General features: G+C 41.6%; 1 protein-coding gene across 1 annotated transcript in view; it reads right to left on the bottom strand.

Annotated features, from left to right (window-relative positions):
* Window positions 1-25,384, bottom strand: part of LOC142074833 (ectopic P granules protein 5 homolog) — a 56,947-nt gene extending 31,563 nt beyond the window's left edge. Inside the window, exons 1-17 of the mRNA XM_075135728.1 lie at window positions 25,264-25,384; window positions 20,561-21,490; window positions 18,477-18,720; window positions 17,464-17,600; window positions 16,804-16,911; window positions 15,718-15,791; window positions 13,841-13,949; window positions 13,198-13,312; window positions 12,482-12,632; window positions 11,339-11,494; window positions 10,823-10,980; window positions 6,647-6,801; window positions 5,928-6,068; window positions 5,554-5,718; window positions 4,255-4,374; window positions 2,467-2,726; window positions 626-766 (exon numbers count right to left, since the gene is read on the bottom strand). Coding sequence (XP_074991829.1) covers window positions 626-766; window positions 2,467-2,726; window positions 4,255-4,374; window positions 5,554-5,718; window positions 5,928-6,068; window positions 6,647-6,801; window positions 10,823-10,980; window positions 11,339-11,494; window positions 12,482-12,632; window positions 13,198-13,312; window positions 13,841-13,949; window positions 15,718-15,791; window positions 16,804-16,911; window positions 17,464-17,600; window positions 18,477-18,720; window positions 20,561-21,490; window positions 25,264-25,317 — 3,218 coding nt within the window. The 5' untranslated portion in view covers window positions 25,318-25,384. The remainder of the gene's footprint in view (window positions 1-625; window positions 767-2,466; window positions 2,727-4,254; window positions 4,375-5,553; window positions 5,719-5,927; window positions 6,069-6,646; window positions 6,802-10,822; window positions 10,981-11,338; window positions 11,495-12,481; window positions 12,633-13,197; window positions 13,313-13,840; window positions 13,950-15,717; window positions 15,792-16,803; window positions 16,912-17,463; window positions 17,601-18,476; window positions 18,721-20,560; window positions 21,491-25,263) is intronic.
* Between the last annotated feature and the right edge of the window lie 463 nt (window positions 25,385-25,847).

Below are 25,847 nucleotides of genomic sequence, written 5' to 3'. Positions count from 1 at the left end.
TGACACCCATACACAAGGATTTTGATTCACAACCATGCTGCAAGTTTAATTGCTCCATTTTAACCGTATCATAGGCACAGTACGAGCAGTGCACGGCAGACTGTAATTCCGGGCAGCAAATCAGGACTGAATACAGTTCTTGATCCACATCGGTAGTCCGGGAATTGTTTGGGAAACTGCCAGGTGGTCCAAGCCAAAAGCACCCCAGGGACCACATTACTAATTTACCAGGACAGACAGCTGAGGTCCAGCACTTGAGTAGGCTCCCAGCTGCCCAACTTACCAGTAAGAACACGGCTAAATACTATTGCCCGCTTATCTTTCTCGCTCAACTAATTACAACAGCTACTTGTCAATACAGCTGTCTGAAGACCACTTCTGTGGCACAGCAGCAGCATCAGTGACGATTGTACATGTGAGGTCAGTAGGAGACACTTCTACAATTTGCTCAACCACAGCCAACGTCAAAAAGTAACTCGGCAAATAAACCAGACGTACTTCCCCATCACCTGCGTCACATTCTCACTGGATGCAAAACCCAGAATGAAGCCTGATAAATTTAACAGTTAAGATTAACTTCCATTGTTCTTCATCAATAAACGTATTAGGAACATATAATGCTTACTGTTCATTCTTCAACAGATAATACTGGCAAGAGTAAAATAAGGGTAAAATTTTATCCAGCACATGGACTACTGTTCTCAGATATCTAGACTGGACGAGTACACCCAAAAGAGGGATCCCTTCAGCGCAGAACTTCTCAATGCTGTCAAATTAAAAAAAAAAAAAAAAATATTAACAAGGAAGAACACATTATCTACTATCAGTAGAAAGGGAGACAAGGTGTTGATTTTTTTTTTCATGAACTGAGATGTAAAGACATTCATATCTTTACACTTCATCTTTGAAATCCTAAACAGCTAAATCCACAGGCTTTTTTCTTCAGCTGTAGGAGTCATTCAATTGCTGACAGATTTGGTAAGTACTTCCTGTCCTTCTGGGGGTTTGTGTCCTATCTTCCAAAAATCACTGGAGATGGAGGTCTTCATCCATCAAGTTTCAATCAATTTAAAGCTCAGAGTTCTTGCCTAACCTAAGCCAACTAGCCTCCCTCTCCAGGCAAAGGAGGAGCCTACAGAGGGAGTTTCGTATTACCTAGCTTTGACACCTCCTCAGGTTGGATGATGCTCCGGACATCTTTCTTCGCTACCTACCGATGGAGCTCAGAGGGTTTCCTTACAGTAGGTATTTACATGGTTGCAGTCAGCTGAGATGAATCCTACCTTTACTGTCCAGAAAACTCACTAGCGGCAGCTTATTTGGTACGCTGCTCTGCATCAAGTTGTGCTAACTGAGAAGGGTTGCACATTAGGAAAAGATGTAAAACGTTAATCCTATGTCTACTCTGAGGTCATGAAAATGAAATATTCTATTAAGTCACTAGCATACAGTACACCACTTTGTTTCTTCTGCTCATTAACATAACTGGCCTTGAACTTTTGCGTGTGGTAAATATCAGTGTTATTCTTTAGATAGGAGACGGATATCAAATGGTTCTTTGTAAGGACAAACAGAGTGGTTGGGGAGGGGAGGGGGGGAACCACCCAGAAGCAAAGAGGTTTCTTGTTTTTCATTCCATGCTCAAAGTCACGTAAAAAACTTCCATTCTCAAACCAGAATACCTTCATATCAGTCTTAAAATTACTCTAGTGCTTTGAAGAAGCATGTACGTATCTATGGCATAACCTTAGCATCAAGTAATGGCTGGGGGAAGGGAAGGAAAAGAAAGCCAAGACAATTTCTCTTTAAAGAGTAAAACAATATTATATGCAGAAAACAAGTTAGTCAAAATTTTTAATATGAGTAAGAGATAATTAGAGAGATGACAGATTCAGGGAAAATAGACCTGGGAGAGATTGATTAATCTATGCCTGGCTCTGTACTTTAATCAACTAGTACATTTGATTATGTTCAAGAGCCTTACCTACAAACCAGCTGAAAGCACTGGAAAAGACTGTGTTGGAACACGGTCAGGACTAGGAGGTTCAGTATCAAGGTTATAAAGCTCTCTATTTATCATTACTGGCATGAGTGGTTTTTCTCTCCTCACTATTTTCTGAATTCTCTGCTGCAGCCCTGCTAAAAAAATTACCTGTAGAACAACCCTTTCAGTAAGTGTGGTTAAAAGTTATTCCCATCCATAGCAATCATGCTAATCCCTCAGTTTCAATATTATTTCTAATTACTATTTTGACTCTAACGTGCAGAAGGCAAAAATATAGTACTAGGAAAATAAAGAAAACGGCACGTTGTTTGGAACTACAGTCCCTGAAAGCCTGCTCAATCCCTTGCATCAGAAGCCCTTTATTCTTTAAACAAGCATAAAGATGTTAATAGCCCTCAGTTCATCATTAGGTAGGTTGCTGGGACCATCCATCCGAGGCAAGCACGCAAAAGGACACTCACCTGTGACCTAGCGTGGTCATTGCCAGTGCCAGGTAACAGCCGATAGGGATGCCTGCTTTAACAGCCTTCAGGAGGGGGTGAAGCGTGACCGACTCCGTCATGTCGAGCACGCTGTTAGACACAGGGACTGCGGGCCAGCCATGCTGCATGCCACGGTCATTTCTGTGCAGCTTTAACCTCAAAATCAAACTCCATGCCCACTGATTAAAGGAAGTCTCTGGTGTTTCTCCATAACGAACAATGCTGGCTAAGTAGGAGACCTGGAACAAAGCAGCAGGAACAGGAGTGAGAGGAAGCACAGCCATACTGCAGCACGTATGGCACTAGTCTAGGGCTTAGGTCAGCTTGGATGAGTTTCTTCTTCTATCACAATACCGTGACACTAGATCAGGGCAACAGTAGTTATTTTTCAGACATACCATACAGCACCATCAATTAAGTTTATCTGAAATCTCTGTTTCTATGGCCTTGATTTCTACCTCCCTTCTCCCCCCACCCGTCCCTTTAGGTAAAACCTATACTGTTTGGCTAAAGTCTTCCAAACTAGATACTGGTCTTGGATTAAATTTTATTTCTACCACTTTAAAAAAAAAAACCACACCAAAAAAAACACCCACACACAACCTTCAGTGATGTTTAAGACTGCTAGTGAAAGGAAAACAAAAAATCCGTATACAAAAATAACATCTGTCAACAAGAAACCTAAAACCTGGCAGCCTCTCCTTAGAAAAAAGTCTGTAATGTGGACAGGCAGAGTCTCTGTGTCATGTACATGTGTGCATTATTACGAAGACCCTGTCTAGATTGAAGGAATTATAAATCTTTGCGAAAAAATATTGTACATGCTCTGAGAGAACAGTGTAAATTGCAGAGCTGGGAGTCAATGCAGATATTTCGTCCTCTCCGAGCTCATGCAAGTCAGGACAGATTCACCAATACAAGTGGCAACCAAGGCTGAAATAGACTTAAAAAGACAGCTCATCTAGCTGGCACAAGACAACAAACCTTGACTAAGTAGTGCAGAGAAGCAAGTCAGAAAAGAGCAGAGACATCAAGGAACATTCAAAGTGTGGGAAGAAAAGACTGGGGAAAAAAGCACAGAGGAGGGGAGGAGAAAGCACTGTACAAGAAATACTGAGAAGTCAAAGCACAACACAATGCTAAAAGCTCTAAATAAATAGAAGCATCTTGGATTGAATATCCAAAAAAGGGATTTTTAACCTTGTCTTTCTATCCTTCCATTCCCCTTCTGTAACTTGGAGCCATACCTTCCTCAGTCACCAGTGTGCTGTAAAATCAATGTAATAAATGTTTGTAGGGTGTTCAGGTAACACAGCACTGATCACTACTGAAAAGCTCCTAAAACCTTGAGTTTTTAAATGAGGTAAGACTATTAGCTGGAGACACAGGAAGGATGTCTCTTATGTTCACCAGTAATAGTAAGCAGTCTTTCATTAAGCAAGTACTGTCCAACTCTGCATGAGTAAAGGATGTTTTGCAAGAACAGTTTGCAACTCTCCAACTACAGGCTGGCTAATAATGCAAACCTAAAAGGGGGAAAAATTTAAAATTTCTATTTCTCATATAGATGTTCAATGTAAGTCTAACAGTATCTTCAAATAGGTCTGTGGGTACAAAAATACTGAGAGTTGGTGTATTATGATGTTCTAGTAGTATCAAGATAGCATAGCTTTTAAAGTGAAAAGAAGAAAACAAGGTCTTGCCCTGCAGTTTTTCCTGTCTATCACTATCAATAAGCTATTCCCTGTCATTCTGAAGAAGGAATACCTGTTTTATGCTTTCAGAAAGCAGCCCAGCATATGGTTTCTGAGAGAGATATTTCTGATACGCTTCCAGGACCATCAGTGCAACTTCAGAATGCACAGCTGGATCCAGTTGAAGAGCATCCTGCTAGAAACAGAATCATATCACAAAATTTTGCCTCATTTAAAATGTCTCTACAATTATATCATTCAGTTGCACTACAGAGAAAGAAATCTTAATCATCTTCTGGCTGTTCAAATTAAGTATTGTAATACTTAAGCAAAATCTTGGCCAGTAAGAAAAATTTCGGCCCAACATTGAAGAATAAAGAGCTCACACTGGGCAATACAAAGCTCAACAGCTGGATTATTTCCAGAAAAAAGTGACCATAATCACTTCTCATGTGCATTTGGTGGATTTATAGCAATTAATCCAAAGATCCGCAGATGGCATAGTAGAGACGCTAAAAAATCTTGCCTTTAAAAACAAAATAAAACCAAAAAAGCATATCATGTTTTTTGTATCAAGACACAGTAATTCCTCTTACCAATTGCCACCGTAAAGAACTATTTTTCCCCATATCAAAGGGTACAGACATGACACTGTTATTGCACAGCACACAACTCACAGTCAATTTTCCCTACAATTCTTTTGTTTTCACGTGTCACCAAGAAACAGGGAGAAAAAGTAAGGCAATCGTCATGTACAAGTATCAGCACAGCCAAGAGAAGAGTTCAGTCCGATCAAATGCACAGATTACAATGCTAAAAGGGATCGCTGAACACAGGCAACAGGATTTTTTCCCCCAATCTAATTTTTGTTTCTCTCTGAAAAAACATTCACCCTCAGTTGGATTCTGAACTGATGGAGCTCCTGGAGTAACCCAATTCTATGGAATATTTTCCAATCATTTAAATAATGCTAATTTCAATCATTAGTTTTCTTGCATTGTGAAAAACATACTTTGCTATCAGCCTGCAAACTACAGTCACACCAGTCCCATACACACCTCTTGGAGGATTCCTCTATTTCTGCAGTCGCAGATATCTTAATCAAGTGACTCAAAAAATTATCCTGTCAGCTGTTTCCTCTTGTTTAGAGAGAGGAAACTCCTGCTTAAATATCTCTCAATCTCAGCTGCAGCACAAGCAACTCCTCAGGCAGAATCCTGCAAAATTACTCCCATCCTACGCCATCAAGAGTACAGCCATCATATAAAAGCATGTAATTAACTGTTTTCAAATTCAGTTATAGCCCCAGGTTGAGTAATATTTTTGCTCTGAAAAACCGACCAGGTTCAGGCCTCCTGTTTTTAATACATACATGCTCACCGAATCCCCAGTTTAGCCCTTCCAAGATAATGCAGGCTAGTTTATTCTCCACTGTCGTTAGACTGTAATTTAATAACCAGTCACGAATCAGTGCTATCTCAGACGAAGAAGGCTTCCACAGGTACAACGGCAGTTCTTTAAACAGATATAAAGAAACCTTTGAGGGCAGAAAAGAAAAAGGCTAATCAGTACTCAGTATGGAACAATAACAGCATTATGCCCTTCTCCAAGAGTGATATGATCAAAAAAACATGGACAGGACTTTAACACGACCCATTCATACCAAGCCGTATCTTATAACACAGTCTGGTATGGCCTCTCGTTTTAACTGGGTGCCTGCTTTAAATGATGGACATTAGCACTTACCATCCCAACTTTCTCGATGGTCTCTCTAACTCGATCCAGCAGTACAGAAATAATCTGTGTATGGATGCTGGCAATTGCTCCCAGGAGTTCTCGACCAACTTTTGAAAATGTCTCTCTTGTGGAAAGACTAACATAAGACACCTGAGAAGATGAGCAGAGGGAAGTTACTGGTTATGGCTGACCTTCACTGACACCGCAATAAAATATCTTTTGGAAAACAGAGAACCAAATCGCTCTTGGTGATCCTGGACAACAAGGTTGATAAAAGCCAATATTAAAACTGAAACTGATTGCCCTAGAAGATAATGAAATTATTGTGTCATAGTGCCAAAAACAAAGTCCAAAACTAATCGTAGGAACAAAGGAACAACAATGCCACAAACATTAAAAAAAAAACCACTACACACCACAAAAAAAAAACAACCACACCACACAAGGAATTTCAGAGCTACAAGTTAGACCTGTGCGAGAAAAGTAAAGCAAAACAAAGATATTTTTGTTCATTTGTTTCAGCTGGCTTAGTCTACAGAAAAGCTGTTCTTTCTCCCAGAAAAATATGCACTTCAGGATATTTTAATTCAGTACTAGATTATAAACCTCAGAAGTAGCGCTTTCTTAGTTCCATGGTAGAACAAACTACAGAAGCCATGAATGTTTCACACCTTCCACTGTTAGAAAGGAAAAGAACACATTCACCCTTTTCCAGTAATATTACTCACCTCATATATCTCCAGAACAATGATTTTGATAAAATCCTCATCAACGTCAGCCCGTTTGGTTTGTGCCATCTGAGCAAACGTGGTGAGCAGACAAATTTCTTCCGAGCAGTTCATTGATTTGAGATATTTTTCAAAATTTTCAAGGTGGTCTGGGTCTAGAAAAAAGTCACATGAAAGAAACGTGATAAAAGAAGTGTTATAGGACATACATCATCAATATTTATACATTTACTGACAGTCCAATCCCAGAGAAGGAATCAGTGACAAAGGCATTATCACCACTGGGTTAGTATCCTCTCTTCAGAAGTCGCTGGTATCAGCTGCTTTAAAACCAGGTGCAGTTAAAACAAGTGAGTCCATATGCTTCAGTAAATACGCTAGTAATTCATAATGAAAGCTAAAACTGCTTCAAGAACAGCTGGAATTCAATTTTTAATATTATTTTAAATATGCAATGTCGATCATCCACAGGAAGAATTGCTTGAGTCTTTTTGCTTTTCAAAAATGTTATCATGGTTTTGGCTTCCATTACATATTGGAGCTGATTAAATCCACATATTATTCCACAGATTAAGTCCAAATTATATGAAAAGATTCTAGTTTTAATCAGCACACAGGCAAGAGAAGATTAAAACTAAGCCCATCCAAGCACAGCAGAGAGGTTTTCATCAAGTTGAGAGACTCCGCCGATTCCACATACCATGATCTCAAGCAGCAATTAAACTGGGGAGATCATTCTATGATGATTACAACTAAAAATACTTCAAGCGTCTAGCCCTGGGCCCAGATTATGTCCAAGAGTCACAGAGCAACTGTTTCAGTTTCTCAAACTCAATACAAGAAAATTACTGAATGCACTTGTTTGGAAAATATCTCTGAAAACAGAGAACTGAAGTTGCACAGGACAGGAAGGCTAAGAGAGCTCTCACTTGAATTCAAGGCAGGTTTCCTCTTTGAAGCCAAGCGTGACATCTTGCCAAATGCAAATAAACATTTCATTCCTTGGGGTGGGGGACAACAGGACGGGAAATGTACACAGAAACCTGAACAGGACTTAAAAATTATTTTTATTTCTTCCAAATAACTTTAAATAGAGTCTGTGCAGCAAAACAAGCATTGAAAGTTGCATTTGAGTTGTAAAATGGTTTGGAGAGTGGTCTGCTTCCTCTGAAGCATCACACCTTTACAGTGATCTTATCATAGCAGTTGCATATACTGAAAAAGCACTCATTGTGCCACTCAACTACTTAATCTGCACAGCCATGCACTCAGCTCGCTTGTGATTAAACACTTCCACTTACGTTACATTCTATTTTAAGGGCTTTCAAGAATTTTGCAACTGTACTTCAACCTGAGAAGGTCAGACTTGTACAGCAGAAACATCTCATGAACAGTGTGCTAGAGGATTGTGCAATTTAAGTAAAGAGTTTTTCCATATTGTAAGATAAACTATTATCTATCACTCCTGATAGATACAGCAGACATATAGGGGAGGTCCCATCCATTCATCTCCCTTTGCTAATGCTACGTTTTATCCTTATATCAGGAGTTACAGAGCACTGTGGTTTTTGTTGTCATTGTTTGGGGTTTTTAAGGTAATGCAGAAGGACAAAAAAAAGACTATGCCATTACTATATATAAAGGCAGAGCAGAATGACTCACAGCGAGGGGAAGGGGTAGGATACGCAAGTAACAAATGACTCTATGACAGCAATTGTCATCTTAGCACCATGATGTGTGCATCTGTGCTTCATTAGGCATAGACCAGCTAAGCAACAGAGAAGGGGTTTGGAGGGGGACAGAAGAACAAAAAGGGATCTGGTAAAGTTGAGGACAAAGACCATAAATGGAAGGAGGAGGGCTGGTGCCAGCTGCTGAGCCCATGTGCGCTAGACCTTCTCTGCTGCCAGTCACAGCTCTGCAATCTCCCAGCTTCCTGCTTCAGCTGCACCTTCCTCTTCACTGTGGGCTCCACACGCTGCAGGCACCGTGCCAACCTCAAACCCACACCAAGACACAGCCTGGGACAGACGGATGGGGACAAGGAAAAAGGGAAGAGAGACTCTACTAAAATCCTATCATCTCACAGTGGAGCAATGAGATCTTCACTACACAGTTGCTACATGAGCCAATTCACTTCCTCCTCTGCACGTTTGATCACACTACAATTCAAGTTCAGAGACACCCTAAAAATCAGTGGCTCCTCAAACCCTGGTAACAGCAGTAAAGAAACTGCAACCAGAAACGCTGTTCTTCCTTCATTGCCAATTGCAATGGAAGCAAAGACAGAACTGTTAATCCCATATTTATAAAACTTACAGAGAACACGTTTGCACTCACACAGGTATTCAACATCAAGAAGAAACTACTAGGTCATTGTTTGTCAGTGAAAATGTGTGTTCCACAGTAAATTTATTAACATTTGGTCCACTCAAGAATACCTCAAGTAACCGGACTTCCCATATTTCCCCAGGGGGTTATTTTATATTTGGTCTCATAGTCCAGAAGTCATCTTATTAAGTGCAACTTCATCACTGCACTCCATTTTATCATGTTATTTCTACCTATCCCTTAAAAGCAGGTATGCTCCCACCTCTATATGTGCAAGCCTAAAGCTTCCATCAGTTATCAAGGCTTGCTACGACCTATAGATTCACCACTCAACACTTCTCAAACTTAATTTGGGAAGGGAAATCAATAAAAAAGGTTCTCTCCCAAGGGAATGTTAATGCCATGCTCTTCTAGAGTCTGAATTACAGGAAATTAATTCAGCATTATATTGGTGTCAGTCAAAAGAAGCTATTTCAGAAGATTACACGGATTTCACTGAAAGAACTGTTGATATTCTCTGTCTAGACAGTTGTGAAAAATAGTATTTTGCTGACATAACCCATCGAGGAGAATGAAGTGGATAAAAATATCGTGCATCAGCATACCAGGGACTTTAAAACATAAAAGTTAGCTAGAAGCAAAACAAAGCCTAAACAAAACAAAAAAATCAGTGTTTGTTACTGTCAGAGCTGTAACCCACCACATCATATTACATTCTCTTTGTTTGAGATGCAGTAAAAGCTTCTTGCAAAAGCAAAAATACAGTCCTACTGAAACAGTGTAACTGTTACTGATTAGCACTTGCCAGCCAAAACAGATGAGCACTTCATAAAGTGTACACAGCTACAGTCTCGATATCCCTCTCCCACTCCGCGTAAATTGCCTTAAATGTTAGCTGAGCTTCTACAGAGTCAATACGCTCAGTAACCTCTCAAGATCGCCATTTTCTTCTGCTTCTCCATCAAAAGACTTGGTTGATGTGGTGACAGCTGTCTGGGCTACCAGCTAGCTGAACAGTAAAACTGACTAAGAGTGAGATTTGCTCTCCCTGAAGACAGCAAAGAGGCTGTGAAGTAGGGAGTAACTGCTTTGTTTACCTGTCTCCCTGTCAATCAAGTCCTGAAATATTTTCCATGAAGGCAGCAGCAAAGGGGAAGTAGCATTCCAGCTGGCTTCTAAATAACTCTGCTATAGCTGAAGCCACCACAATCACCGTGGAGATCAACACAGGACAGAAGTCAAGGGGAAATAGAAAGAAAAGGTGGCATATAGGACAAGAAAAGCATCAGAAGGCGGCTTGAGATAAGGGAAACATCTGTAGTTGTGGAAGATTAGCAGATCTCCCACAATGTAAGTTACTGAAGCCAGAACTAGCAAGTTTAGGGGGGGGGGTAAAAGAAAAGGAGGACTAGGGTATTTATACAAGTCAACAGCTGAACAGTCGACAACAGTCAACAGCTCTCCTAAATGATACAAAATTCTTTATTTCAGGATTTAAATCTCACTCTCCAAATACAATCAAAGGTCAAGATGGGACCTGATACAAGAATACACAAGATGTACCTACTGCATGGCGCTTTTGCAGCTCTCTGGAGCAGCCAGTAGCAGTCACTGTCAGAGAAAAAACTAAAAGGACTGTAGATACAACAATTCCTGTTAAAATGAAAGTTTGGTCAAACAAGTACGGGAAGCCCATGCACTGCCCAAAACATTTCTGAGGCCTCTGGACCAGTCATGCTGCTGCTGAGGGTGTATTTAACAATGAAACCTGCAAAGAATTAAACCCATAGCTGATGCAGCAGTAGCTGAATCTATGAGAATTGGTTCTGAGTGAAGGAATTCTACCTTTGAGTCTTTGTTTGCAGTCGGCAGGTTGCAGAGTAGAGCAGAGCTTTTCCAGGTGCTCACTCTCCGCACAGTGCATGACAAAGAAGAGCCTCCAAAGCATGTTGCTGGATAACGTTCCATAAGGCATCTCGGACATGAACAACCAGACTCCCAACCTGTTGGATTTGAAGAGGCAGATAGAAACAGTTTCACCCTGATAAATCCCAACATTTGAAAAGGAGACATACGCCCCCATCTCTGCCATATAACAGAATTAGAAGTGTGAGGATATGTCGTAGCACCTCACATTCTGAGTTAGCCTCATTCTGAACTGAACAAGTCCCCACAGCTTCTGCTAGAAGCTAGAATTCAAGGTGTAATTCCTCCCCATCTTAATACTACCAATATGCTGAAAAATCCTGCATATTGCAGTCTTCTTTAAACCATTAAGTATTTAAAACTACCGAAATTCCCAGTTTCAAATATCTAACTCCTCCAAGACAAAGCCAGTATCAATCACATTGGACAGCCTACCTTTTTGCCTTCAGAACATGTAGGACAGCTCTAAAAAACAGCTCATCAAACTCCAGTTGCAATTTTTCCACAGAGTAGGGATGCGCTACTGATCCATATTGTTTATTGCTGCTAACGTATTGGGCCCACTGGTCACTCACATGACAAAGTGTCATCCTACACAGCAGAACAAATAAGTCAAGGAAGGATCATTAAGCATGTCATCACCATATAAAACCACAGAAAGTGCAACTAGACCAGAGTCTAGTCACAAGAGACATGTTCAACCCTTTCTCCTCTGGTTTCCAGAGATTTCCATATAAATATGGAAATATAAATCCCTCCCCTCTTCAGACAGGGTTAGTCTAAAATTCCTGTGTTATCCTTCCTTGGTTTTGCAACCAAACAATGCGTAATATTCTGTTATACCAAATTAGTTTGTGTATGAACTTTGGAGCCTTAAGGTAGTCCGACATTCTGAAGTGGCAGTACATGCAAAGAGCTCATACAAGAATAATTACACTGAGAAAGTTACTGCTCTAATAACACAAAGAAAAACATGGATTTTGTTTCTGATTTAACTGTACCCCCCTTGAAAACACACTCTTAGTAGCCATATAAAGTGATTTGAAAATGAAGAGCAACTTTCAGGTTCCAATTACAGTTGCTTACTGCAACAATATGAGGATTTTCAAGGAGGAAATTAAAAACCCTAGAACAACTCTGTATTACAACAGAAAGAAGCCAGTAACACTAGTTATAAATAGGGGTGATTCAAGCAACTGTTTGTTGGGATATCAGTGACCTTCCAAGACAAGCCCTAAGCACATCCTCGATGGAAGTCAGCCTGGTGTTCCACAACTCACCTGGCTCCTTTGTACCCACAGCATTTAGACTCTGCAATTCCCCACTTCACAGGCAGCTTTAGAGTCAGGAACCCTGGGATTTCAGATTCCCAGATCAGCTAACCCTAAACTGACCAACTCCCAGAGCAAAATCTACCCAAGAACTGTTTGGGTTTTTTATTTCGGTTTGTTTGTTTTGGTTGATGCGGTTTGGGGTTTTTTGTTTGTTTGGTGGTGTGGTTTTTGTTAGCAGCTCTGAACTTTAAACCAGACTGTATGAAAAAGATTTAATCGTACCACACAGAAGATATTCTCTTACTTGATCAGCCGACCAATTCGCTTCACAAACTGTCGGTATCGTGCTCTGTTAAATGTTTCTAACCCAGCAGACAGAAGTTCCACTAAGGAGTTTGCAAAAGCAAAAATCTTCATCATCTCCTGTGGAGTTGTTTTTTCAGGAAAATAAGCACCTAAGACAAAGACAGAAAAACAAGTCTCAAAAAAAAGTGTGAATTCTGGGGTTTTTTTTTTTTAAGTAATTTAACAAGGACTCAAAGCAACAATTCATTGTTTGCCAGCTATATAGTGAACTGAAATTTATGTTTTGTTTACAAAATGAACAATAAATACCTGTTAAGTATGAAAGTACAAACAAACTATGCAGGTTATAAGACCTCCAGCAAGCCGTTATCTTATGTACTTGTCCAGAAATTTATCAAAATAAAGAATTAGTAAGTAATGGGAGAAAAATCACCGTAACATTACAGCTAAGAGGCAAAGAGGAAAAATTAGTTCCAAAAGCACATCTGTGAGTATAACTACCAAGGCAGATCAAAACTAAGGAAAGGACTCTAACGTTTTGCCATACTCATGGCACACGCTTCCACCTCATCTATTTAGTCAGTGAGCCGTTGCACAGGTTCATTATTACTTCACTCAGAGACTCTCACAATGCAGTAGCATTCTTGGCACTTTTAGTCGTTAATATAACTAGCATAAGCAAAATGAAGAATAACTCTTTAACAACTGATTTACCTCCAGACTTAAATCCAAGGAACTGCTGAAAGAGCTCACAAAATGGAAACTGTGACAAGAGGGAAATCAAGTCATCTTCCAAAAGCAGAATCCAGCTTGTTTCAGGATCCTCATCCTATAGACAAATACAGTCGCTTTTAGTAGCTTTAATAAATATATACAATACAACACATGGTAGAAGGGCTTCACTATTGTACTGATTACAGTTTGCTTGTAAGAGGAAAACAAAGAAAGTCCAAATTAATTCTCCTTCACACACACAACCTTCTAAACTCCTCTTCTGTGCTTCTACATAGAAGCCCTCATCAGCTAGGAAACAGACCTAGAGGCAACGCTGTGTTAGTCCAACCAGCTTCTGAAGGGAAGCTCCTATGCAAACATACGTCTACTTCCATTCTCCTTTTGCATGCAATAGCTCAAATGTTTAAATTCTATCTGTTAATACTCAATCCTGGAAGCTTCACTATCTACAGTTGTATCACAGAGATAAAAGGAGAGTAAAATAGATCTAAGTTTCAAATGATGCTTTTTAACTGAACGTCAGTTTTTCTTTCTCCATTTCACAAAATCAATACCACAATCTTGAGCAAAAGCACAAAGGAAAAAAAAAAGAAAAGAAAAAAAAAGTAGTCTTTTGCTGTACCTCTTCTCCTCCTTCATCTACCAGGGTCCAGTTTCCAGATTCTTTCCCAGATGAAGAGGAACTTTTCCTTTCACTTGGTTTCATATGGCACATGAAGTCCACCCGATTTCTGATTTGAAGTGAAAAATCAAGTTTACAAAAAATTAGAAAATTAGAAATTCTGAACTAAGTCATCTTTTAGTTAAAAGAAGATATTAAAAAAAAAAAACCACAGATACAAGAACAAGAAATTAACAAGCATGTCACAAAGCTGCCCGGCAGAAAAGGACCTGGGGGTATTGGTTGACAGCCAGCTGAACATGAGCCGGCAGTGTGCCCAGGTGGCCAAGAAGGTCAACGGCATCCTGGCTTGTTCTGAAGCACCTCGAATCCTGTGTTCAGATTTGGGCCCCTCACTACAAGAAGGACATGGAGGTGCTGGAGTGTGTCCAGAGAAGGGCAAGGAAGCTGGTGAAGGGTCTGGAGCACAAGTCTGATGGGGAGCGGCTGAGGGAACTGGGGGTGTTTAGCCTGGAGAAGAGGAGGCTGAGGGGAGACCTCATCGCGCTCTACAACTACCTGAAAGGAGGTTGTAGCGAGGTGGGGGTCGGTCTCTTCTCCCCAGAAGTAATAGGACAAGAGGAAATGGCCTCAAGTTGCACCAGGGGAGGTTTAGATTGGATATTAGGAAAACTTTCTTCACCAAAAGGGTTGTCAAGCATTGGAACAGGCTGCCCAGGGAAGTCACCATCCCTGGCAGTATTTAAAAGACGTGTAGATGGACATTTAGGGACACGGTTTAGTGGTGGACTAGGCAGTGTTAGGTTAACGGTTGGACTTGATGATCTTAAAGGTCTTTTCCAACCTAAACAATTCTATGATTCTAAGTTAAAATCTAACATCCAACTTCCTTTTAGCTTGAAATGCACCGGCAGAACTCTGCACACAGTGCCACAAAACTCCGCCATAGTATCTCCCTCCTGATCTCCTTGAACTTACACTCTGATCATATGAACCTATTACAAATGAAATGTAAGTTTTAAGATACTGATTTCAAAAACCAAATTCAAAATTCAAACTTGTTCCTGACAAGCAGCAGCTGTAACAGACAAGGCTCAGCTCTTTTACCAGGAAGTACAGCCATTATGGAGGCTCTGCGTTCTTGTATCAACAGTTGAGAGCACCACTCCAGACACCTTAAGTTAGCCCTTGTTCAAAACACAAGGATCAAAATGCACTGGCAATATGCGTGCCTTCAGGATACACTTGTTTCCCCAGGCAGCTCTAGACAGGAGAAGTGAAAACAAAACCCTTTAAAATAATAGGCTCCAATATAGAGGACTTCCACTTAACTCAGGGTCAAAGACTATCAAGACCACAGTGACAACCCTGAATACCAGCAGTTTGATTCTTTGACATTAAAATTTGGGCCGGGGTGGGGGGGGAGGCAAGCACCATTTATTCCTTCTAGATAACAAAAAAAAAAAGGATGAAAAATAAATTAAGAAGCCCAATCAGCACACACACCGACTTAGCAAACCCTTTACTCAAGGACTTCTGTTGCAGAGACAGTATAGCAAACAGGCCATCGTGCACGGCAAGAACTTTATTTCAGAAGTCACAGTAACAAAGCATGTGGGTATGTCAACCTTCACAAGCTATTTGACAGCTGAAAGCAAGCTGCATCATACTGTGCACAGCAGGAGAATGTACTGCCAAAGCTGTATTTGAAGATAAACGAGTAAAAGGAGTTTGAATTAAACTGTGAATCTCTTATTTGTGCCTGCTTTTATGACTTTGCCTGCAATGAACTTTCACGGTTTTACAAGCAGATCTTCTGTCGTATTTTCTACTCTTAAATAATCAAAACATATTTACAAAATCATATTCATACTTACTTGACAGGAGACATAAGCAAGGCAAGAGACTGCATGAAATGAAAGACACCTGATGGGTTACCCAAGACCTTGATCTGAAATTAAACGCAAAAAAATAAAATCTAAGTAAATCTAAATAAAATTACACTCCAAGTAAAACAAAGGGAAAATTAGTTTTATCAGAGAAATTCAAATTTTTTCACATTTTTCACTAGCTTTTTGTTCAGACTAAGAAGTATCCATAAAAGACAGTTCCCGCACCCTGGAGAAAGTATTGCTATGGCAAAATATTGGGAGTTTTCCAAAAGAAGTGTGTATAGAAATTAATATAAAGGAGGAAAAAGAAAAAAAAAATCAAAAGCTTCACAAAAAGACAACTTCTCTCTTCATTTCATGTGTACATTGGCACCAAGGGGAATTGGAATGTTGAGCACATGGGAAGTTAGGACGCTACCTCCAATCATCCTTTTATTTCATTGCTTGCCTTTCCCCTATTAGTGTAATTGCAATCCTTTTCCTACAGCTAGATTTCCAACATCTTCCTCACTTGGAGGAGTAAAAATGTTCTTTGCAAGAACTCCCTAGTGCCTTTGGATACCTGCACTCCCTCTGTTCTATACAAAGTGAACCCTTGCCCTTGAAATTACCTAACTAATAAATTTTCCAGGGAAACCAGTCCCATTTCAACGTACAAGATATAAAAATCTGCTCTTCCTCATCCCTTATACGCTACCGAGCTGGCTCCAATCTCACTTGTCTCATATCCAGTTGCTGCTTCAAGTCTAAATATTCTTTCCTTTTTTTGGAGAGCACTCTCAAAACCTGCTGCTGCATGAGGCCGCCTGAGCCGCACCGCACCTCCTTGACTCCCTTTCACGGGGTCTCTCTAGCCAAGAACGAGAAGTGTGTTTCCCTGTTAACCTGCTCATGGTTGGGCTAACGTGGGTAAATACATCCCTTGACAAACCCCTCACTGTTACCATGATTCCACACACCTGGAAACATGGTGTCGGTCATGAGGGATTGACCAGGCACAAGACACTCTCCTCTCCTACCCACTCCACTCCCACTCCAACCTTCCGACAATGAAGAATTAAACATTCACACCTGAATGAACGGAACAGCCCATTCGCTGATCCCAGCTGGACACCGAAGGATGTGGTTGAAGAGGAAGAGATGGTCACCTGGACAGCCAATTCTCTGCAACACTGACACCTAAAGGGAAGTGTATTGGAATCTTGTAAACGATTTCAAGGTTCATTCCTTTATAGTCTTGCTAACTAGAGAAATACTGTTTTTTCATTTCTCTTCCCATGCTTTACAACAAGCCTCCATTTTCAGAGCAAGTTACAGGAGAACAATATTTAAAAGTCTGCTTGCTTGGCTTATGAGCCACAAACCGTTTTCTTTGAAAAATTATTTACTTTACAATTGCATTAAAAATTAATTTACTTAATTAAAGTAAGTCTGATAGTTTTAGTTTCAAAATAAGTAAAAGCATAATGAATATTGATTATTCAGTCCACTTTGAGCAGTGTTGGCTGCTCAGGTACCAGTCCTCATTAATGCTGCTGACCTCCACTGACTTCGTCAGGCAAGGGAATTCGTTCTACAGATTCACTAACAGATTCTGTTCCTCAGGTAGAACAAACCCAAAAAAATCATTGCATGTGGGACAGTGAGAGAAACAGTAACACTTTCAGAAATGACTCCTGAATTCATCCCACGTGTTGGATCAAACTGATATACCCATGCTTACTCCCTCACCAGTCTCTGCAGCCACATGAGAAGGTCGCTTTGAAACTGAGGATCTTCGATAACTCTGCGAGTGAAACTGAAAAGGACGCTGATACATTCCTTCAAGTGGCCCAAGTCTGAAGAAAGATTTTCTGACTGCTTTGAAACTGTAAATTAAAAACAGAATTAAGAAGCTTTGACGAGCAGCTCTTAGAAGAGTAGCATAAGTAGTGGTTTTGGGGCTATATAGAAAGCTTGATATCTATAGACACAGAAAGCAAGATATTTCAACACAGCTGCTTGCTAAATCTGACAGAGAACAACACTTAGAGTACTTCATTTAATGTTATAATTAAGCACTGGACGCTAATTACAAGAAGAATATACTATGGTTACTCTCATAAAAGGCCTTCCCTCAACATAAACTTTGTAAGAACCACCATTTACTACACATATAAACTATCTGGGAGGTGGGGGGCAAAGGGAGGAGGACTAGGAAGGATAAATATCTGGGGAGGAAGGGGGAGGAATACTTTAGCTAAAAGATTATATTGGCACAAACCCAAATAAGTAATACACTTAGGATGAAAACCAAAAAGATTTCCAAGCATTAGAGCTGCAAGATTCAAATGGCCTTCCAAGAGGAAGTAAAGCAGGAAAAATATCCAGCTGGTTTTAGAATTGTGCATAATCAATTTGGAAAAGGGACTGTATTATACGTTGCCTCTGACAACAAGAGATTAGAGTCTGGGTGTTCCACCCCACCCAGTGTTCCTTTACAGTAATCAGCGGCAGTATACAGCCTAGACAGAAGGCAGCACTCCTGCATTCAGCTTCCACTCTCCAGGTGAATAAGGTAAGAGAATTGGAGTTTTTCCTGTGAGAAAAAGGTTTCACTGACCCCTACATAAGATCAGCAGGTTTTACTATCAGAGGAGAAACACTCCAGTATACAAATTCCACCACAAGACTCCAAAACTGCACACGAACAAGGTGCTGGGCACCCTAAACAGCATGGGGAGCGGTCTAGATCAGCAACACACCTTGTTCTTGCTGCTGAAGAGCCACTGATCTCAGCAGGGACGAGCTGCTGAGCAACCTGTAGACATATGACTCCACTTGCAAGCGGGACAACACCGAAGTGTACGAGTGCAGCGCCAGTGTCTGATGCACATGCTCTGCTTTGGCTTCAAACAGCTTTTTCAGTTCCCCCAACACACTTTCATTCAGCTCCACTGTCTGGTAGCGATGATGACCTGTCACTTTGCACTGATCTGCACAGACACCCTGAAAAGAAAGCAATTATTTTATTTAAGGGTCTTTGTCATTTTGTCGGGTCAAGTGTGCTTACAGAAATTAACCTTGACAGATCCCTCCCCTCAACAGATTTCAATGCTTTAATAAAAGGGGCCGCTTCACAGGTGGAAAAGACAAACATGTCGGAACATCCTACATACTTTTTAGAGCTGCTGATTACTGAAGATGCATATCCCTGACTTGTGACAAAATGACTCTATAAACCTTCAATAACGCAGATTTAGAAACAGATGTGAAGTGACCTGTCTGTTCACATCTGTCAGTGATACAAAACCAGGTCTCTCTACTCCCCAGTGAGAGCACCTGCTTCTCAGTTTATAGATTTCCATAAATATTTGGATCTGCTATTTTAAAGCTGAAATAGCTACTGAAACAAGATAAATTTTTTTCTAAGCTCCCAGAACTGAATATTTACAGCAATTTCCCATTATACATTTAAAATTTTCAGAAATGAACTGTGGTCTAACTTTTTCCCAAACCGGAATTAAAAGCTGAAACTAGTCTTCCTCTGTCCTATCTCTAATTCTTTAGCACAAGAAAACCACAATACATAACATTCCTATTATTCTTTTACACAATCAGGAAACACGCTTCAGAATCAGCACTTTGGAAGCTTAACTTGAAAGTATCCCTGTGTTTCCTAAGTTAGTAGAATAAGAATTTTAAATTAGTATAAAGACAACAATTACTGTGAACATACAATAAATACGTAGTGAATCAGGATGGAATAAAGCAAGCAGCAAGCTTGGCCAACTGTGTCATGACCAGCGGGGATGTAAGAGTGAAACCAAAATTGCTTTCAGTGTAGAAAGTGATCAACACAAAACTGAGAGCCCAGTGAGGTTCAGTGATATGGGTTGTTATTCCCTAGTAAAAAGGAAAAGAGTCAAATCTGTTCAGTGAAAGTCCCTCAAGGTCTCAACTCCTAAGAGCTGCACTGGAGAGGCACTGCACTCACAGAAACAATAGTAAAAGCCACCACATACATAGGTACTTAGCACCCTTGGACAATTTTGATGGTGTGTTGGCTATAAACAGCATCAGAGCGCCAGAACAATTTCATTCCCTCCCACTGTAACGTCCAGCTCCAAAAACAAGTTACACAGAATGAGTTTGGGGGAAAAAATTTTCTGATGCGTGCACCAAAGAGCTCCCCAGACGCCTCTGGTTTGCAGACAGAAACGCTACCGAGAACCATGACCACCCTGGAAGTAGCTAAAACCACAGCACCACTTATGGAGCAACAGTTACTGAAAGCGGATGGACTTCACACTCCCTATGCTTTGAGCAACAGGGTCGCCCATGAGCATGACTCAAGCTCCTCTGCAGCTGCCGCCTTGACAGCAGGACAGAGAGGAATGACGTCAATAAAAACTGCAGGCAGCGGACCAGATGGGACATCACCGCTACAGTCATTCTGAAGTCCTACTGCACCGCGTATCTCCTGCATCTACCCCAAGTACCGCGGCACAAACCTCACCCAACACTACAGGCAGAACTGGCTGTACACAGGCTCATTCTGACTGACTACAAACATGTCCAACTCCAGAAAAGATCACTAACAGAGATCCCACTACCCTACACTCGTCAGGGTTTTTAAAAAAAAAAAAAAAATCAAACAATAAACTGTCTTAAATCTCAACAGGATGATACTTTGAAGTACTGGCGATCAGTGGAGACAGAAAAGCAAAGGCAATCATCTCTTTTAGAATAAAACAGCTTAAATACGCTAAACGTGACAGCAAGTAAAATTAATGTCTGGAATCACGTCCAAATAGTTTGGGTTCAAAAGTAGCTTCAACAACAGCACCTGCACAGTTTTCTGTTCTTCTTTAAAAGTCCATAATCTCCCCTTAACATTTTGGCAGTCTGTCGTCATAGCCTGCAGCTCTGCCTCAGCCAGCAACAGCCGCTTCCTGCAGCGCATGTAGTTCAGGAGCAGTTCATAAAATTCATGCCTGTCCTGATGAGCAACACTTTCAAATTCCTCTGCATAGGAGTCAACATTCTCCAACCATGAACACGGCTCAAAAATTTTCAGCTGTTCTCTAGTAAATGGCACCAGTTCTGGTTCGGTTGGGAGCTCTGGATACAGCCTTTCATTGTGCAACAGCGGTTTAACTGCTATTACGGTGGGTCTCTCATAGGACAATTCAGCTGACAAGTCTGGATAAACTGGTTTCAATCCCGAATGCTGAATACGTGTTTTGCATTTCTCCGAGAGCTGTGAGATACTAAGAGGAAACTTCTCTGAAGAATGGACAACAGGATTTTTAACATCTTGTACGTTTTCAGTTCCTTTGTCCTGTACAAAGGCTGTCTGAGAGCCAGCAGCACTGGAATGAGAGGTACTACTCAATAAATCAGAGTTTCCTGATCCGCTAGCAACCGCCTCCACAGGGCTCTCAGGTTTGTCCGACTTGCTTTTTCCACTCTTCTCAACATCCTCCCCACATTCCTCATGGGGAGGATCAGCTTTGAGCTCTCCTGCATCTGTGGGAGGCTCTAGAGTCACTGCTGAAGACCCTTCATTTGCTGAAGATAAATTACTCTGGGGGATGTCGCACACATCATTTATAGTTTTTCCATCCTCTACTTCATCACTGAGACGAATTTCTGTAAATTCTGCAGGATGTTCCACTTGCACTTTACTGGCTCGAGAAGACACTTCTGCCACGGGCGGGAAGAAGACATCATCAGACTCTTGTAGCTGGGACTCCTCACTTTTTTTCTTTTTTTCCTAGGAAAAAAAAAAAATTAACAGTGTCACTACCAAATGAATCTCTCCCCCTCACATCCCAAATCCCACCATCACCAAAACTAGTATTTGTCAACATCACAACTCCAAAAGCTCCTCTTATCACATTAATTTTCATAATAGTAAAGGTAAAAACAAATGTACCAAACAGTTGCTTGTTCTTTAGCTGCCCTTTGAAGACTGTCTATCAGTATCTATTTTCTTGGTCAGTTCTTGAACAATGTTTCAACATTTCTACATAAAAAGCTATAAATATCACAGGACAGAATGTTTCATTAACACAAAAAATAATCAAAATAGCAGGACCCTGATCTCTAAAAAGAGTCATTAGGTTTCACCATATTACAAAAAAAAAAGTTACTTTGTGATTCGTCTTAAGTTTTACAGAAATGTTTTAATGAATGAAAAATTATTTTCAAAAAAGTACCTTCAGAACAAACAAAGTCTGGAATGCATCCCCTAATTACATTCTAAAACCATCACAACATCTGTACAATTACTGAAACACCTATTTTCAATAGCTATTACACACTAGAGATGTAGAAAAACTTAGCGGTGACGTTAAAATTGTAAACGGATTGCCCACTTCTAAATTAAGATCAGTTTGGGAGTAAGCAGTTCCCATAAACCTAGTCTAAGGTGTAGATTAGCCTCCTTCCCAAAGCACAGCATGGGAAATAACACTGCACAGGAAATCAACAATGGTTTTGTCAATTTGTAAATCGTTTGCCAATTTGCAAAATAAAAAATCGGCAAAGTGTTTTGGCAATTTGTAAATTGTTTGTGTACACCTACCAGTTTATTAGAAGCAAAATGAAGAGTCAGGTTACAGCGCTCCACTTTTGATGACCCAGATAATATAACAAAGAACACAGATGAAATTAGGAAAAGCTCTCAATACTTTTCCGTGATTGAGGAAAAGCTGATAGTTTTGGAAACCTGCTGACAGTATCACATGTGCTTTCACTAAGCATCTGTTGTGATTTCGCCTTATGAAAGGGCATATATGAAAACAGCTCAAATGAAAGCCCCAGCTAACCTCAATCTCAAGCCTACTTTTACATCAAGCATATGCTCACAGCTCATTTACAAAATGGCAATACGCTGGCTTTGCTTTCAGACTGCGTTTTCCAGTGTATTAAAAGCTGTAAACACTTCTGATCACAAAACACTTCTGACACACTGCAAGGCTAGCTAAAGCTACAGGTGAGAGGTTAAAAATAGATTAGCACAATTCTTTAAACTAGGGCTTGTAGTTATAATAAAACTGTCCTGACAATTAACTCAAAGTCAGTAATTTCCACAGGATACTACATCACGAGATCGTATTTTTGACAGTGTACTGATCCGCATACTTTACAAACACATGCTGGTCCTTTCCCCTCTACAATCTCAAAGTTCCCTCTTGCAGTCCTTGTTCAGAAGAAACTCTCTTTATCTTTGAGTAGCACTCTGTATTTCTCCCAAATGCTACTGTTAGATAAAATAGTTTCTTTTAAAATTTACGAAGTGCCTTTCAGTTCTCACTTTCCAAGGCAGAAAAATGCCATAATCGTTAACAGGGATTTCATCTGAGAAAGGATGACAGAAATCAGGTCCTAAATTAACATGAAAGCAAAACCTGCTGTTCTCTCCTGAGGGTTTAGCCTTTAAGTCAAAGACGACACTTGCTCGTTAGCCCTGTCCCGTGCTTAACCATTCTCCTCTCCTAGCACATCAGTGAACGACACCTCAAGCTCTAAGGACACCTCTTATTTTTCAGGAGACGTCTCTGGAGTAACTGAGTGCTACTGACGGACATGCAAACAGACATACAGCCTCATCTTCACCAGTTCCAGGTTCACTGGTTTTGCCACCTCACTGTGTTTGAATCAGTCTGGTGTTACTGGTGCTGGACAAGCTTAAGTTTGGGGCTACAATTTTCAGAAAGCCCTGGGCTCCATTCTACCACTTGGCAGCTCCGCAGCTGAGCCAGCCTTTCCCCCAGCTCACCAGAATTTCAGCTGTTCAAAGGATTATGGCTTTTTCTGAGGCACAGGAATGGCAAAGTTCTTAATGTAACTGGGCCCCAAACTGCATTCTTAAACACCTCTGCCTATTAACAGAGCTGAGCATAATAATAGCAACAAAAATACCAGGAATGGGTCATGTGTAACACTGAAGGATTCTGGATTCTCACACGTGACATGGCCAGTGAATTGTTTCACAGTGAATTACACCTGGAAGGGACGGCCGAAGACAGCGGCCGCTGGAGTCACCGTACACGTGTCGTTAATGAACTACCAGCGTCATCTCTGACTCACTGCCTTCCTGCAGGGAACTGATTCTCTTAAGCAGCAGTCTTTGGAGTTAACCGCCTTGCTCATGCTATGGGGCTAAATCAAAACAAAAACAATGACACACTTATTCTTCTGGGACTGCTCTTCCCTCCAATCTTTACTTGCCTTGAGTTCAGGAATACAAGTTGATACTTGGATCTAACCCTTGTTTTACAAAACAGTGGTCAATTAATCCATTAATTTATTTTTAGAGGGCTTTAACAGCCATGACTTCAATGCCTTTGCTCTATGTGGTGCAGTTTACAACATGTAGAAGTTAAGCAATTAAGGGAAATATTTCCATTTTGGCTCAACTCTGAGGCAACATATTTCAGTTCAGATTATTTCCACAAACTACTGAAATTCTGTGTAGCACAGCTGCAAGGAAAGCAAAGCTTCCAGAAAGCTGTCGGTACTAACATCATGAACAAGGAACACACAACAGGATTAAAACCTAGGAAGAGTGATACTTAACAACTGTAGCACCAGTGACTAATGAAGAATCAATCACAGAATCATTAAGGTTGGAAAAGACCTCTAAGATCATCAAGTCCAACCATCAACCCAACACCACCACACCCACACATACACCATGTCTCTAAGCGCCTCATCTACACATCTTTTAAATACTTCCAAGGATGGTGACTCAACCACTTCCCTGGGCAGCCTGTTCCAAGGCCTGACCACTCTTTCAGCAAAGAAATTTCTCCTAATATCCAGTCTAAACCTCCCTTGGCGCAACTTAAGGCCGTTTCCTCTCATCCTATCCAACACTGACAACTGCTATACGCAGCCTCATATTCTGAGCATTTCAAAGCCAAACCTATACATATGAGATGGAGTAAGACTGTCGTAAGCTGTAAAACACTGCTAAACACCGATAAGTTCTATTGCCTGAGCTTGCTCTCGCTGCAGAGGCAACCCCAGCCGTCTGGCTGTGCAGAGCTATTTGAGAAGACCATACACCGTAAGAATAAAAGGTTTGTTTACACCTTTTCACAGCACAGGGCCTATCAACCCTTCACCTGCCTGCCAACTACTCTAGGTCTTCCTACATCGCTCCAGAAAAGCGCAGACATTCAGAAGCCTCCTTAGAAAAACCCACACTCCCCCGGCCTCACTGCTTTCAGCAGAAGAGGACAAACACGGATACAAACACCGCCCACAGCAGCCACTCTTCCCTTGCTTTAAAAAACAAACAAACGAAAAAAAAAGCAGTAACCCTAAACACGAGCCAAACCCCTCGACCAAGGTCCCTCGGTGCGTAATAACACCCCCCCACACCACCCCCTTGCACTAAACCCACCTCGCTGCTGCAACCGTCGCCCGGAGCCGCCACAAACAGGAGGCGGCGGTGACAGACCCGCCGCTGGGCCCAGACCCCCCGCCCCGGGACGGCGGTGCGATACCGTGAGGCACTCCCCGGCCCCGGCCTACCTTGGGTCTGCTCCTGGCGCGGGCCTTGCGGGGGCCCCTCACGGCCTCGGCCATGGCCCCCGCGCTGCGCCCCGCCGCTGCGGCGCTGCCCCGGCGGCTCGGGGAGGTGGCGGAAGGGGCGGGCCCGCCCCCCCCAGGCGCTCTCGTCCAATCAGCAGCGCGGCAGGTACGGGAGGGACGGAGGGACATACCGAGTCGCGGTGCGGCGCCGCCGTAGGGGTTGAGAGGCGGCCAGGCTCCCCTATAAGGCCCTATGGGATGGTCAGGCTCCTCTATAGGAGCCTGGGAGGAGGCCAGGCTCCCCTATAAGGCCCTATGGGATGGTCAGGCTCCTCTATAGGAGCCTGGGAGGAGGCCAGGCTCCCCTATAAGGACCTGTGGGGAGGTCGGGCTCTCCTGTAAGGACCTATGGGATGGTCAAGCTCCTCTATAGGAGCCTGGGAGGAGGCCAGGCTCCCCTATAAGGACCTGCGAGGAGGCCAGGCTGCTGCTAGAGGGAACATGGAGTGAGAAGCCAAGCCCCTGCTATTGAGGATGGGGAGTGTGAGGTCTCTTCTACCTGTGCTGGAAGTGCCATTGGAGTG

This window comes from Calonectris borealis, chromosome W (assembly GCF_964195595.1).
Source record: "Calonectris borealis chromosome W, bCalBor7.hap1.2, whole genome shotgun sequence".
In the NCBI taxonomy this organism is placed as follows: Eukaryota; Metazoa; Chordata; class Aves; order Procellariiformes; family Procellariidae; genus Calonectris; species Calonectris borealis.
This window is presented reverse-complemented; position numbering and strand designations above follow the sequence as displayed.